The 14944-nt window shown below is 31.6% G+C and overlaps 3 protein-coding genes across 3 annotated transcripts; 1 reads left to right on the top strand and 2 right to left on the bottom strand.

The window, feature by feature from the left end:
- Positions 1 to 1504: 1504 nt before the first annotated feature.
- Positions 1505 to 3508, top strand: LOC116340547. Its single transcript, XM_031767099.1, has 2 exons — positions 1505 to 1839; positions 1916 to 3508. Exons 1-2 carry the CDS (start codon positions 1723 to 1725, stop codon positions 3506 to 3508), a joined length of 1710 nt encoding a protein of 569 aa, XP_031622959.1. The 5' UTR covers positions 1505 to 1722.
- Positions 3509 to 11224: 7716 nt separating this feature from the next.
- Positions 11225 to 12880, bottom strand: LOC116341298 (BTB/POZ domain-containing protein 9-like). Its single transcript, XM_031768265.1, has 3 exons — positions 12440 to 12880; positions 12323 to 12328; positions 11225 to 11397 (listed from the first exon to the last, which is right to left on the bottom strand). The coding sequence occupies exons 1-3, from the start codon at positions 12842 to 12844 to the stop codon at positions 11314 to 11316; spliced, it is 495 nt and encodes a 164-aa protein (XP_031624125.1). The 5' UTR covers positions 12845 to 12880; the 3' UTR covers positions 11225 to 11313.
- A 6-nt stretch (positions 12881 to 12886) lies between these two features.
- LOC116340546 (BTB/POZ domain-containing protein 9-like) lies at positions 12887 to 14551 on the bottom strand (the record flags this gene model as incomplete). Its single annotated transcript, XM_031767098.1, has 5 exons — positions 14489 to 14551; positions 13745 to 14337; positions 13547 to 13685; positions 13338 to 13472; positions 12887 to 13257 (listed from the first exon to the last, which is right to left on the bottom strand). Coding segments are annotated over exons 1-5 (1275 nt in total), but the record flags the coding sequence as incomplete, so codon positions are not given.
- Positions 14552 to 14944: the final 393 nt, after the last annotated feature.

The raw sequence follows: 14944 nt of genomic DNA, 5'->3' as shown, positions 1-14944 counted from the left end.
TTGCGGGTATAGTTTCTACCTAACATAAAATAACATTGTAAGTGTATTCGATAAATTTCAATGACGTTTAAATGAATCCCAGAACCAATTTTCCCGGCTGCTTGTTTATAGCACAGTGCAACCGTCTCGCAATCAAAGTCATTGAGCTGGATTTACCAGCATTCAGTTTGCGATCGGTGTGTGTGTGTGTGTGTTTTTCAACGATTCGGTTATTTTTTCGCAAAAAATAAAAACAATGAAGTGGAACAACAAACTCTGCTTTTACAGAAATTCGGTTCTTCTTTTTTCATTACAATGAAAAGCGCTTTGAATAATCGACGACAGTTTCACTTATATCTTGCACCCCTTGATCCTATGAACATTTCAACATTTGAGAACGCTATAAATTGATTATTTTCATCAAAAAAGGTAAACAAATAGTTTTGATTGATTTTTCTTGATGAAAAAGACTTCCATACGTCGCACGACCGGTATTATACACATATATTATTACAAAATTCAATCATACATTTTCAATCTCTTTCATATTTTACTTTTTTCCAATGTGACCTATTCTTTTATTTTCTATCAAATAGTCAGAAATCTAAAGATTCACAAATTCAAATCTTCCATAAAACTAAAGACGATTTTGCGTACCATTCTTTTGAGAAAGCAATTGGAATGAAGAAAAATTTATTATTTTGTATTTTCATACAAATCTTAAGTTTTTCAACTGAAGAGACATATGTTTACAAATTATATATTTTTAATTTTTGAAATAATATCAAATAACAATCAACAATGTAGGTTCTTCGTGTCATTTTTTTTATCTTATCTATACAATATGCGATCCTTGATGATTGATATATGGAGATTTTAACGACGATTTCTAAGAATCTTCTTGAATGGTGGGTAAATATTAGAGTGGTCTAAAAAAGTTTATGGTATCGAAATGTCCAATCCGGTTTTGTCCATTCCATAACGAATTTCGAGCACTTTTAAAATTAAAAAAAATATCCTTTTCCGTTGTAAAAATATGTAGTGTGGATCTATTGCCTAGAGATGATGTTGGACTCCTAGCGAGTACCAGCGAGCGACTTTTGGATGAAAAAAAAAACGGCAATCATATTAATTTTTCATGTATTTCACCAAACCGGGTGGGACATACCATAAACTTTTTTGGACCACTCTAGTAAACATATGTGTATATGCAACATAGAAAAAAAAGCCATAAATTGCAATTGGACTATTCTCAGAATTGCTTATTTCTTACATCATCTTATCACAGGCTGAATTATAATACATTTTTTTCACAATGACACACCACCCAATCGAATACCCAATAGTGCTCATTGTACAATTTGTGCCTCAACACATTGAATGACAGAGATATTTTACTGCAACATAATGCCAGATATATTCATCAATAGTTTAAAGAGCAGGTCAAAATTGGCTTCGAAAGAGATAAAGTTTTGAGAAATACATCAAGACAAGAAATATATTGTCTTTAGTTGAGTACAGTCGCTTGAACAAAACGCACAGAGTTATAAAAATTTAATTTCCCGTCTAATTTGTGGAAAGTTTTCAACAATTTTTGTATTTTTGTGTATAACAAAGCAAATTAGAGTTTTATTTCATAAACCGTTTATTGCCCCAAGTGAATCGCATTCGAGGATATTCAACTGTTTTATCTGAGTCATTGAATAATCATTTTTGCTAACCAAATTCATAAAAGTAGAAAAAATGGATGCTGCAAATCGCCGACAAATGGAAAGTTTCCTTAAAATGGTTTTAGAAAAAAGACGTGAGAATCAATACCTTTCAATTCGCAGCTTGCACATCATATCCACCGAATCGATAGTAAGTATTTTTTTGTCTTCACTTCTTTCATTTTTATAATATTTTGTGATTAATTTTCTATTTAATTTAATCGTAGACAAGTGATCAAATTCGAACTTATTTCGAAAAATTTGGTAATATTGATTCTGTTCAATGGAATAAAATGAATCAGGCATACTATGGATTCGTGCAATTTGGCTCGGAAAAGAGTGCTAAAATGGTCTTGCAATCACGTCATCGCATTGGAAACATTACTCTCAAAGTTAGACCGGCTGACGAATGGCTTCAACCAGATTTCCAACGTATTCTTCGAATTCTAAACGATGATTGCTTACAAGAAGTGTTTTTGCGATTAGAATTATCCGATCTCGCCAATGCAGCTGAAGTGTGTGTTCGGTTCCAAAATGTGGCACAAAAAGCATTTATCACAAAATTTAGGAGCGTAGATTTGATGGGACTGAAATTGAAGCGGAGAAATGTGAATGGCCACATCTATTATGATGAAGTGTCTGATTCTGATATGGAAAAATTAATAGACAAGGTTCTACGCAATTTCGGTCGGTTAATCCAATCTGTCGGTTATATACTTGATAAAAGAATTCTCGATTTGGTTTTGCGTTACTGCATTCGTGACAATGAATCTAATTTGAAAGAGCTTGTTATTCAAGGTATTCCCATGACTAACGATTTATTTCAGAAATTGCTCATATTTTCTTCAAAATTGGAAAAACTTTCGTTTTTTTCCTGTAAATTCGATGACGATTTTGATAAAAGTTTAGTTTTAAATTTCTCTGGACTCACTGATTTACGTTTAAATTGGGGCGACAGTGAGATTGAAAAAGAGGTGTTGTATAACCTGATCACAGCAAATCGCACAACATTGAAAAAGCTAAGCGTTTTCACAGGATGCACTTCCTTAATTGGATTTTGTCAGTTTGTTGGAGAAAATTTATCAAATTTAGTCGACCTGTCTTTGGACATAGAATATAAAGGCTCACAGATGCTACAGTTTCAAGAAGATGTTTTACATTTGGCCAATTTAAATAATTTGACCAATTTTCAAATGGGCTTCAATTATCAGGATGCATCACCGTTAATTGAGTTGTTTGCATTCAATAAACTCAACCTTCAATATTTGAGCCTGAGAGATACGAAAATAAATACGAAAACAATCGATAGTATTTGCCAAATGAATGAAATAAATGAAATAATTTTTTATTCGGTTTTGGGGTTGGATTTAAACGAAAAACATTTAGTCCAGTTGGCCAAGCATTTACCAGAGCTCAAAACATTCTCACTGTATCAGTGTTCAATGAAAGCTGACGTATCTTCATTGAAAAAAATTCTATCTTATGCTAAGAAAATGGAACATTTACAGATTATAATGCAACCGGAAGCTAAAGTTGATCGAAAAGAATTTCAAACCATTTCGAATATTGTTCAAAGTCGAATAAATAAAACAAGCATACAAATTAAAATGCTTGGTGGAAAATTGGCTGTAGCTAAAAGAGTATTATCGAAACACAAGGAATGGATTGATATTTATTGCAATAACAGCTTTGATGATGCAATGCTTGGTTTTTGTTATATTCATCAAGGAACAATTGATGAAGACAATCAATACGAACCAAATCAACATCATTTTGTAATGAGAGAAATTGACGATGATTCGGATAATGACAATATTTGATCGAAATAGTTATTTACTTGCATTTATTAATTCAGAAAAACATCAATTTTTTTTATATATTTTTTAATGAAAATTATTAGATTTAGAAAAAAATAAATATAACGTGAATCAAGTTTATCTCTCAAAATACATGTTGTGGTATAATGGAATTCTATCAACATAAATCGAATATTGATAATATTAAAACTAGAAGAGTATATAAAATTATTCATTTGACAAATTTGTTTTTGAATTTAATCTAAGTATGAATAAGAAACTACCACTCTGCTCAATTTTATAGCTTTGTTTTTAGAAGATTTATATTTTTAGCATAATTATAATGTCTCTTTTTGTATTTTATATTTTAAATTTCACAAGAATTTACATTCTTAATATTAATTTTAAAAACAAATCTACTGTAAGTGTGTGAGCTTTTTTAAAAATTTCGTTTTATGAGAAATAAAGAGAATCATTTCAAAAAGAAGACTCTCATTTCAGAATTAATTAAATAAAGTTGTATATAGTTCGCATTTGTTCTATGTTAATTACACTTAATCTCGTCAGTGTAAAACTTCATGGAACTGGCTTTAAAAAAAATAACAATAACGTTAGGCGTTATTAGATTTTTCCTGTTGAAAAAGAGTTTCGAAGCGAACGCCCAGTTTTCTATATGTCAATCAAACAATTTTTTGCCGTAAGCACATTTGCAAAATTCAATCATATAGTCACAATCTCTTTCATCTTTCTTCTTGTGATTTATTGCTTTATTTTCAATCGAATTTCTCGATTTTCTGTTTCATTTCGAGTTGCATAAATTTAATACCGGGTATGTGTATTTCAACACTGTTAACGTTGCATATAGGTATTAAAATGCTTGTTCGAGAAATTTTTGCAAACAGTTTTCGATTTGTTTTACATTTCACATTTCAACTTTATCACAAACAGAATTTAAAAAAACGAACATTTTTGACATTCATGTAAATTGAGTTATCGTTTGTTTGCATGCGTACATACATATGTGTGTATATGTTATGCTGTTGTCAACACGTGGTTTGTGGAGCTCACAGTTGTGCGCTTTGTTACTGACGCCTGTAAAAACGGTTGCGAAAATCTGATTTTATGTTTGTTCATATGCAAAAATGTATGTAAAACAAAACATCAAACAATTTAAATTGATCGCCGCCGGTTCTGATTTTGACAGAAATATTATTTCGCTTTTCGAATCAGAACCAGTCGATGGTTTGCAGGCAAAATGAAGAAGGAACACGAGAGAGAATAGAAAAATGCGCAGATTGTGCGTGTCCTTTCTTTTGTTTTTTTCTCTGTATATTGAGTAATCGAGTAAATGCGAGAAAAAGACGGAATTGCCATATTGCCAACGGTACGTTATTGAATGTAAATATCAATTCATATCCGATTCACTCATTTTATACACATTACACATCAAACAGATCAAATGGAACTCTTGTCTGAAATGTGTGTATTTTGGTTTTATCAAAATAAAATTTACACATCATTTACACTCGGCCATGCATTTCTCTGTAAATTACATAAAACGGTAAAAACGAGTGCGGCGGAGAGAGAATGAGAGAATACCGACGAAACGACGTGCTGACTTTTGTTTATGAACTTGTTGAAATTGAATTTCCAGAGGCGACATATTCTGGGCTGGCATGTAAAAACCTTTGATCTTGCATTCGGTTTTACTCTCTGGGGTTTTAGGACATTTTCAGCATTTTCGACAGATTTTATGCTGTAAATTTTACGCATACACATTTTTTTTTTCGCCATTAATTTTCGACATTCTGACAGCAACAGATTTCTAGGGGGTGAAAAATTAATTTTCGAAATGGAATAAATTGGTTAAGCAAACGTACAATTTAACATGGCACCTTTTTTTGTCTCGCTGTCGAAGAAGGAGAAAAGAGCAGAGAACACATTAAAATCGAATGGAAAAATGGACGTAATAAATTGGTCCATTAATCTTGTGCATGTGCTGTGTGTATGTCTGTCTGTCTCATGAAACACATAGTGTGTCTTTTCGTCAAAACATGCACAAGAGATCAAACGACCTAATAAATTTCCATAACGAATTAGTTTCGAACAGATTTTGATGTAACAAACGTTTACAATGGCAATGATTTAGTGACAAATCACATCCTTTTTTTTGGCTTTTACTCGAATACAATTTTTACTTGTCAAATGAAATACTAATAACAACCACGTAATTTCGACGATGGCACAATGCTAACAAACTGTATGATTATAATCATTGCCATTCAAATCCGGACCATTTTTCAAAGCAACAATCCAAGTCAGCATTTCAACACACGCATTGCCAGCATGAAAGGGATGACTGAAATTTATGCTTGTGTTCCATTAAATGTTTGGAGTGTATATGTGCTGCAGGCGTTTACTTTAGTCTTTCAAAAAAAAAAAAACCGAAGTTTTGGTCGTTATGTGAGCACAAATCGCATATTAATTCAGCTGCGCTCTGCCCGAAAACTCAAAATACCAAAAGTGCACATAATCATAAATTACACTCTACACACATAGTGAATTTTCATGTAAATATCCTTCGAACTATAAATTTTCGTTCACATTAAAGACGTGAAAAAAATGTGCTCGGAATTTATACGACAAAAAAATGGTTGAGTTCGGGTAAAAAATGAGTAGAAACAAGGCATTTGAAAATAAGAGCATAACAAACTGGCTGGGGAAAGAGACACAAAAATGACATAATATTAAAAGAGTCATTAAAACTGAACATGTATACGGTTTGTGTCATTATTACAATTGTGCGTATCCGTTATTCTCCTTTTGTTTGGCATTGCGTGTATTTATTTTTACGCAAAATCAATTATTTATCCTTGAAAAAAAATAATAGAGAAAAAAAATTTGCACCCTATAAAAAATCTATCGACATTCAGTTCACTCACATCCTAAAGAAAACAAATGACTCAATAATTCAACGTTGTGTCTCTATGAACAGTTGAGCACGTTCACGAACACTATATACAATGCATATTTTTTTTTGCTCTCTCGCTTGTGCTCTTTCGCCATCTAAATAAAGGAACTACAGTCGAAGAAAAAAAGAAAATTTTATACAAACATTGAAATAAAATATAATAGTAGTGCCATGGGGCGTATTTAATGTCGACGTTCATCAATTTATCACTATGTTGCACAATGGAATAATGCACAAACGTAAGGGATAAAAACACAGAGACTGCTCACATGCCAGCAATAATATCGCATAACCATATTTGCTACAATCGACCATCCGTGTACTCTCTTACATTTGCAATCGTCGAACAGTAGTAACAATGCTGCAAAACGAATGATGAAAAGAAGTGGAAAGAGAGAAAGAAGGTGCCGCATGACAAAACGAAATCGACAACGTTTAGTGAATTTTACGCTTGTACCAATGAAATATATACCGTTTAAAAGGGATGAACATCAATGCACGTACATTTTAATAAATCAACTTTCATTTGGAGTTCTGAACGACGATATAAAAAAAACGAAAATCGAATAAATTTAATAAAACATATAAAAAAAAATATGAGGCAATGCGTTTGCCATCGAATTTTATGATCTAATTTTCTGTATTATTTGGGCAACGCATATTTTATCGTCATGAAAATATTGGCAAACTTAAAATTCAACAGTTCCATTTCGATTGAATGACATTAGCCGATTTCCCGCAGTGTAAGTCATGTTAAAGTGCAGCAAAAATGAAAACAATTTTGTTTCCTATTTTTGTCGAGTATTGTATTTCAGTTGGTGTGTTTGTGCAATTTAATCGGGTTGAATAAACGGTAAAATTTGATCTTTGCCAATAATAAGGGTTATATACATTGCCGTAAGGCACACAAAACCCATAAAAACGAACTTAACTGCCTGACGTCACACACATACACAAAATATAAACAACATCAACATAAAACATGACTTAATCGAAAAAATGATATTTGATATTTCATGTAAAAAATGCACGCAACCAACGACGGTGAATCATATGCATGTGACTTGCGTAGTGAGGAAGCAAAGAAGCAAAACGAAAAAAGAAAACTGTCGGCTCTAATCAAATTTTATAAATTTTATTATAAACGCATGTCTGTTGTTTTTATTCTTCCCCACCATTCCGTTTGTTTGCTGTTAATCTTTTATCAAATTTTGCTGAACCAAAAACGAATGAAGAGCGAAAAAAAGAGAGTAGGTTCGACAAAACAATAACTCATAAATACAGTCATTTGATATCACAAAAATGCCGGAAAATGCCAACGCAATTTTATGCGAATATTGAGAGTGTAAATTTCATTTTATGTACAATGTCAATGGATAACAGATTCTCTCTGGTTACATACACCAAACACCCGTACATTACACGATATAATAATAATTCACAATCTTTCATGATCGTTTGACAATGTCGTTGATTTACTGTTGTCGCTCGTAAAAAGTGAATTGCCAAACAATAATTTTTGAATTATTTTCACCACCCCCAATGCACAATGGTCCAATATGTAGAGGTTATAGACGATTTGGCTGAATAACGGAGAGCAGAGAGAGAAAACATATCAAAAGCGACAACATTTTATGCGCTCCTGTTAAACTGTTATCGATAACAAATGGCACACCGAACTATGGTGTGGGTAGTGAAAGAGACACTGATGGCGTATAGCGATTTGTGAAGCAACGACTGAGAGTGAGAGAGAGAGTGAGAGAGAGAGAGAGTAAGAGAGAATGTGAAATAGAGAGCAACTAAACAATGAATTATGAATACAAATGGGCCAAATGAAAATAAAAACTCACATTTAATGATTGCATTCACCGATATAAAATCCATAAAAGGCACCAATAAAAAATTATTTATGCGCCTTTATTCATTCTCTGTCTCTATCTCATTCTCGCTTTATTCACCAGCCGAAAATTTATTTTTGCGATTAGAAAATTTATGGCAAACGATTTTTTGTTGTTGTTGTTATTCGAACGGCTGCCGTTCGTTCGATTTTCGTTTCACTTGCTTTACCACTCATAATTCACGACATTTAGATAATTTATTTTTATATCTAGTATATAAAACTCAAGTCCATATAATAAAAACTTCCATTGATAACATAAAATTGGGCCCTTTTTTTGCCATCGGTTTCGGCTCACATTCGACTTTCACATACAAAGATTTTAATGCAGCACGAATACCTGAATCGAACCGATTCGATCACAAATTGATGGCGTGATCTGTCCATTAGCAATATCATATTTCAAACTGAAAATTGCAATTAAATTGTTATGATTTTGATTTTATTATTATCTTTTCAAGGATCAACGCTTAAAACCATTTCGAATAAAATGTGGCGCTTTTGTAAAATGTTATAAATATATATATGTCTGGATAGTCAGCGAAATAAAATAAAATAATCCACTTCAAACTGTATGGACACTCTTTGAATGCAGTAATTTATGCTTTTATATATTTATTCCATTCAGTAAATATACATTGTCAATAGATTGGTGTGTTTAATTCTCACGGAAATTCACTGGCCCATTGAATGCGCTTTAAAATAAAGACAATCGAAATAAATGAAGTAAAACAACCTTTTTGATTTACACATTTTAATGTTTATGACTACCTTTTTCGCCGCTTATGATTTGAATTGTTCAATTTGTTCATTTGTGTTGTTTTTTTTTTCCATTGATGTGCACTCCGTACCATAAGTACCAAAGAGAACATCATTTCAAAAGGATTCGGTAAAAAGAACGGTTTCACGGTCGGTGACATTTGAATTTTTTGCTCCGTATTTGACACTTTGGAAATATGATGAGGGTTTGAAATGGTTAAATGGTTCCTCGGTCAATTTGAATGGCATTTTTCAGAATAAGAAACCCTTTAAAGAATTCTTTCGAAATGGAAATCAACTCTCAATGAAATTCCATTTACATGTTGATGAATGGCATGGATTTTGATAAGGTTGACCTATTCGTGCCATTAACCAGGCACAAAAACACTTCAAACACACCAAAGACGTGAAAAATGCCTTTTGGAATATAATTTATTATCGACTTTTTTCCATACCTTTGATTTTACTTGAAATTAATGTGAAAATTGACTCGAAAAATGCGTATTTCGTTTTCAATGATTTTTGCAACCACATTTCACATCGCATTGAGTTATGAACGGACTTTAATAACGCTTTGACGTCAAACTTGTGCAATGCAAGCGATTAAACTTGTGATTACAGTTGAACAGTGCTACACAACTTTGTTGTGCAAGCAAAGCGAAGCCAGATTGAATTGAAAATCGAATAAATCGTATAAAAACGAAGCATTAATAGAAAGTTAATCGTATCGATTTATTCAAATTAAGAAGAGATGGAAATAACACGAACGAACGGCTTTGAAATGTTTTAAATGCTTAATTGATGACAGAGATTACCGCTACGAGATGAATGTCTCCCATTAATTTCTTTAGCATTGTCAATGAGTTTTTTTTTATTTTCTTGCAATTATATTGCCGCTTCCACTCTTTTAATTTCATTCATAAATAAATGCTTTTTACCAGCTAAATGTCTCTGTTATGCATACATAGTTTCTTATGGTGGTACAGCAACATTTATCAATGACTTCAGATTCCAGCACGGTCAGTATTTTGAATTTTTCAATAATATAAATCTTAATTAACATTTTTTTATTAGCACCGAATGATTTCGATGAAAATGATTAAATTTCAAAAAAGGTGATTGCATATTACGGCTTTATTTTTATCAATTTATTGTAATCGCAGTGTTAGTACATGGTTGACGTTGTTTTTTCTCAATTAATTATAGAAATGATTACTTTATTATAGTGTAGCGTTCAATAACACTCGCATTTACTCGTTGCGATGTCGTTTCCTATCATTATGGAATTTACACTTCCTAATCACATCACAATCTCAAACAATTATTGCACGTCAATACAGATATGGTGTTACTTTGTTTGACGTGTACGCGATTTTCTTTCATATTTTTCGCTACATTTGCAGGTTTTTGAACTCAAATTGATGAATTTGAACTTGAATTGAATTTAAATGACTGGCATTGTCAATAGCAGATTTATTTGCATGTCTTAGTCATAACAAATTTCTATTGCGAACTAATGCACATTGCATGGTATACATGCATTGACTTGATTAAATTACTGCTTATTGAGAGATTTGCATTTTTTCTGCAAATTGAAAAGAATGCATAAAAATGTGTTGGTCTATTAACATCATTCCGTCTGAGCGGGGGTCCAAAGCGTCCTTCCTCCTCCCCAAAAAGCTTCTCCGACAAAAATTTACTATTTAAAATTTAGATCGAATAGAGTCGGTTTTTGCACTTCGTTTTTTCTAATGGTAGGATATTTTATGTCTCTTGTAAGATTTTCCTGTACCACCCCCTTATGAAATTATGCTTGATATTCTTTTTGTATGTCTTCTTGTTGGTGGCATTTTTTTCATTATAGCTTGCATTAGATGCTTGGAATTCATGACATTGTATTTTTGCTTTGAATCATTTTGTGGTAGAAATTTAGAAATTTAAATTTTTTCAAAAAAATCTGGTTTGATCACCAAAATAAACTAAAAAATAAAAAGTTTTGATTTGTTTGTCTTTTATTATGAGTCATTCAATCATTTTTTAACAAGCTATATACTAATTGTAAGATAAAAGTGAATTTGAAAATTTCTCAGTAAAATATTTTGTCATTGGGTGTTGTGTATAATTTTATGTGTGGAAGTATTTTGTAATTGAAATCCAAAATATAAAGTTTTTTTTTTTTTCATAAACTTATTTGACAGATTTTCAGTTTTTTGTTTGAAAACTTGACGTCTTTAACATGATAATTGGTACGTTTGGATCGCATGGACACTCGAAATAGGTACAAATCTAGGGGATATCCATGCGAATTAGAATTAGCACATTAGCAAAAAAATAGGGAAATTTACATGAAGAAAATAGAGAAATTAGCAATAAATAGCAGAATTAGCACTGTACACGTATATACTTTAGTAAGAATTTATTCTTGAATTTATTGCAATAATTAATTAAAATAAAATTCACAAAACAAACGAATTGAATAGTGTTGAACTAAAATGTATCAAAATATGTAGTTAAATACGCTTTTTCCCATTTTTAAATAAAAATATATTCAATGGCACTTAACCAAGCACGTTCCATCTGTATTAACTACAATTTACGAATTGCAATCGGAAATGTAGATTTGATGACAGATTTCTTACTGAAAACGTATACGTCTCTGTAAACGTAAAACTTGACAAACAATAATTCTCACTCACACGATATTCAATTTTTCTGTTTTAGTATTTTATCAATCAATTTTGAATTTAAATAATTTTAATTCAATTGAAAAATATAAAATGAATGAAGCAGGCTTGGAAGCACAAAGCAAGTGGAGTGTAATCAAGAGAAAAAAACACTTAAAAATTATTTTAATAAAATATATACAGCCCGAAACTTGATTTGATAGCACTGATGTTGTAATGTAGATAATAATTTCAATATTCAAAGGACTGAAACTTCAATAAATATAAATAGATTACATGCCTGCTTCAAATATACACGTTGAAAGTGTCAACTTGAAACATTTATGTAAACACATTTCGGTTATCCGATCATGCAGTCAATCTGACGTATGCAATATTTTTGACGTACTAGAAAAATTAGCAAAAACTAGCAGTATTAGAACAAACTAGTAGAAATACTAGCAGAATTAGTGAAAAATAGAGAGAAATAGCGTTTATTATTATAAATTATTCGATCTGCAATTCATGGTTATCCCCTAGGTACAAATAAAGTCCTGAAAAAAATTAAATTATTTTTAAAACTCTATTATATCACATATTAGGTCAATGAGTCGGCCTGAGTGGTATAATTCTAATTTATAATCAAAATAATCAAAATTACATACATTTTCATTTTGAGTTCCAGTTATTTTAATAAATGAAGCTGGACGTGGTTCGAACTGGAACATTTGCCACCCTGAAAGACTCTCACTTCGTTTATCAATCGCCATTTCCCAATTTTCTTTATCAATGGAAGTTTCAATGAAGAATGAATACTTGTTATAATTGTTTTTGTCATTTCCAAGTAGCATCCGAATCGAGTCAATTTGATATGGTTGATTAAATAGCAACATAATGCAGCCACAATTTTTTATGTGACAGGTAAAATCTTCGAGATTGTCATTTAACATATTATTGCCGCCACCACCCTCAATAACTGTGATTCCAAAATCAAATCTAAATTTTGCAACGTTGAATTTAGGTTTCATAAACCCGTCAATCAATTCAACGTTATATTTTGGAAGGTACATTGCTTGTAACTCAACCAAATCAAACGAATTGTAAGATTCAATTCCAAATTCTTCCCATCCACCCTCTCCATCAGCAAAAAACCCCTCCGTATAACCTTCTCGCGAGTGTGTAGTGCCAATAGCGTAATTTCCAACTAACCTTATGAATTGAACGGGTTGCGGTGAAAAATACAAACTTCGCCAGGATCGACAATAATTTTCTTTGTAATCAATCAGTGGATTATATTGAACACCATCGATAGATGTATCAACCCTATATGAGTACATGCGGGTGTCTTTGTCGAATAATAAAATTCGCATGAAATTAATGACATTGACATTTCCAAGATCCACAATTATATGACGACTAAATTTTCTTGCATATTCGTATGGACTTGCAAATATGGTCGGGTTAATTACATGATATGTGCTACCTAAAATATATGTTGAACAAATGTTATTTATTCAATATGCACTATAATTAATGTGTTTTGATCAAAATGAAAGAATTTACCACAATCAAAGTCATAATTCGTGAAATTTCCATTTAATAAAGCTTCTGGATTTTCACCGCAAATAACTTTTGCACCATTTTTAGCTGTTGCTATATTTAAAGTAGCAAGGTCTCTTTCAGAATTTTCTCTCATATCTAATGTTTGAATAATAAAGCTTACAATATGTCACCGCATTAACAAAAATTTTATTCAAATAATCGTTACATACATGGAATGCGTGGTACCGCGCTTCTGGAATCCTTCATCACATTTAAAAGTAGAGATTTTTCCAAAATATTGCTTGCCAAAACTGTACTCAGTAGATCTTCCGAAGTCATCAATGACAAACGTACTAATGAAAATGCTTCCTATGAATTACGGTTGATTTACTAAAAGGTAAAACTTATAAAATGATTTCTACGCTTACTTTTGCGTCAGCATCTGGATTATGTATCAACCAACTCTGGATCGCTTGGAAAATCTCAATTTCCGGTGCATAAAATGTATCCCGCTTCAATAAAATACACAGGGAAGTTTCAGATAATGTCTTGAATGCTTCATGTTTCAGTAATTCGATGGAATTACAGTCCATAAATTTCAAGCATTCAGTTTGTAATTTATCCATTGAGTATAAACAAGCTGTGTTTAGAGTTGAAATACAATCGTTTATCGATATGTTGTCTAACACATACTTTGACATTGCCATGTTTAGTGCATCAAAGTTATACATTTCCGCCAATTTACACATATCTATGATTAGCTCAGTTTCCAAGTTGATAAGTGATAAACGTCCAACATAAATGTACTTCAAAATCTCTTTGAATGCATCGAATGGAACTTTTAATTCGATCTCGTCCTTGGATGCTTCTGTAAAATCACCATTGAATAAAGTTTGAAAGTACGGACTTCGGGCTGATAAAATGGTTTTATGAGCTGGTATTTTTGTGCTTTCAACAATGAGTGTCACATCAGAATGTACATCCTTCATACATATGTCACTTAATGTTTTTAGAACCTCGCCTAAAATTTGAAAAAAATATTTTCTAAATATCAAGTAATGCATAAATTTGGATTGAAAAAGATGAGATAATTAACATTTGTCTATATTTTTGCACATATTTTTGGTGATCAATGATGGAAAAGACTATCAAGTTTATGCTTCGTTATTTACCTGACAGATCTAATTCACCGTTTTCATGAGTCGCCATTCTTTAAAAGTTTTTCATTCACTTTTTTCACAATTTTAAACAGTTGATTTATTTAAAAATTCAATAATCAATAAAACTTTTCTTTTAACGTCCAATAGAACTCACAATCAGAAGCAGACTGAACAAAGGCACATTTGAAACTGTATGCTCGTTAGTTCTAACTTACAAATTCTAGGCATCAAAATGGAAAACAAATTTGCTTGTACTTGTGAAATATAACACATTAATGCAAACCTGATGCAGCGAATGTATTAAATTACTGCTACTCTTTCAATTAAATTGTTTTGCTAGATATTAAAATGAGTGCATAAAAATGTATTTTACATTTGATATAGAGTAAATGACTTGAACCATTTTTGCCGTTATCGCAATTTTAAGTCGCATACACAGAAAGAAAAAATGTGGTATTTTTAATTCAA

This window comes from Contarinia nasturtii, unplaced genomic scaffold (genome assembly GCF_009176525.2).
Source record: "Contarinia nasturtii isolate CC-2019 unplaced genomic scaffold, AAFC_CNas_1.1 Cnas_scaffold_695, whole genome shotgun sequence".
NCBI classification, from domain to species: domain Eukaryota; kingdom Metazoa; phylum Arthropoda; class Insecta; order Diptera; family Cecidomyiidae; genus Contarinia; species Contarinia nasturtii.
This window is presented reverse-complemented; position numbering and strand designations above follow the sequence as displayed.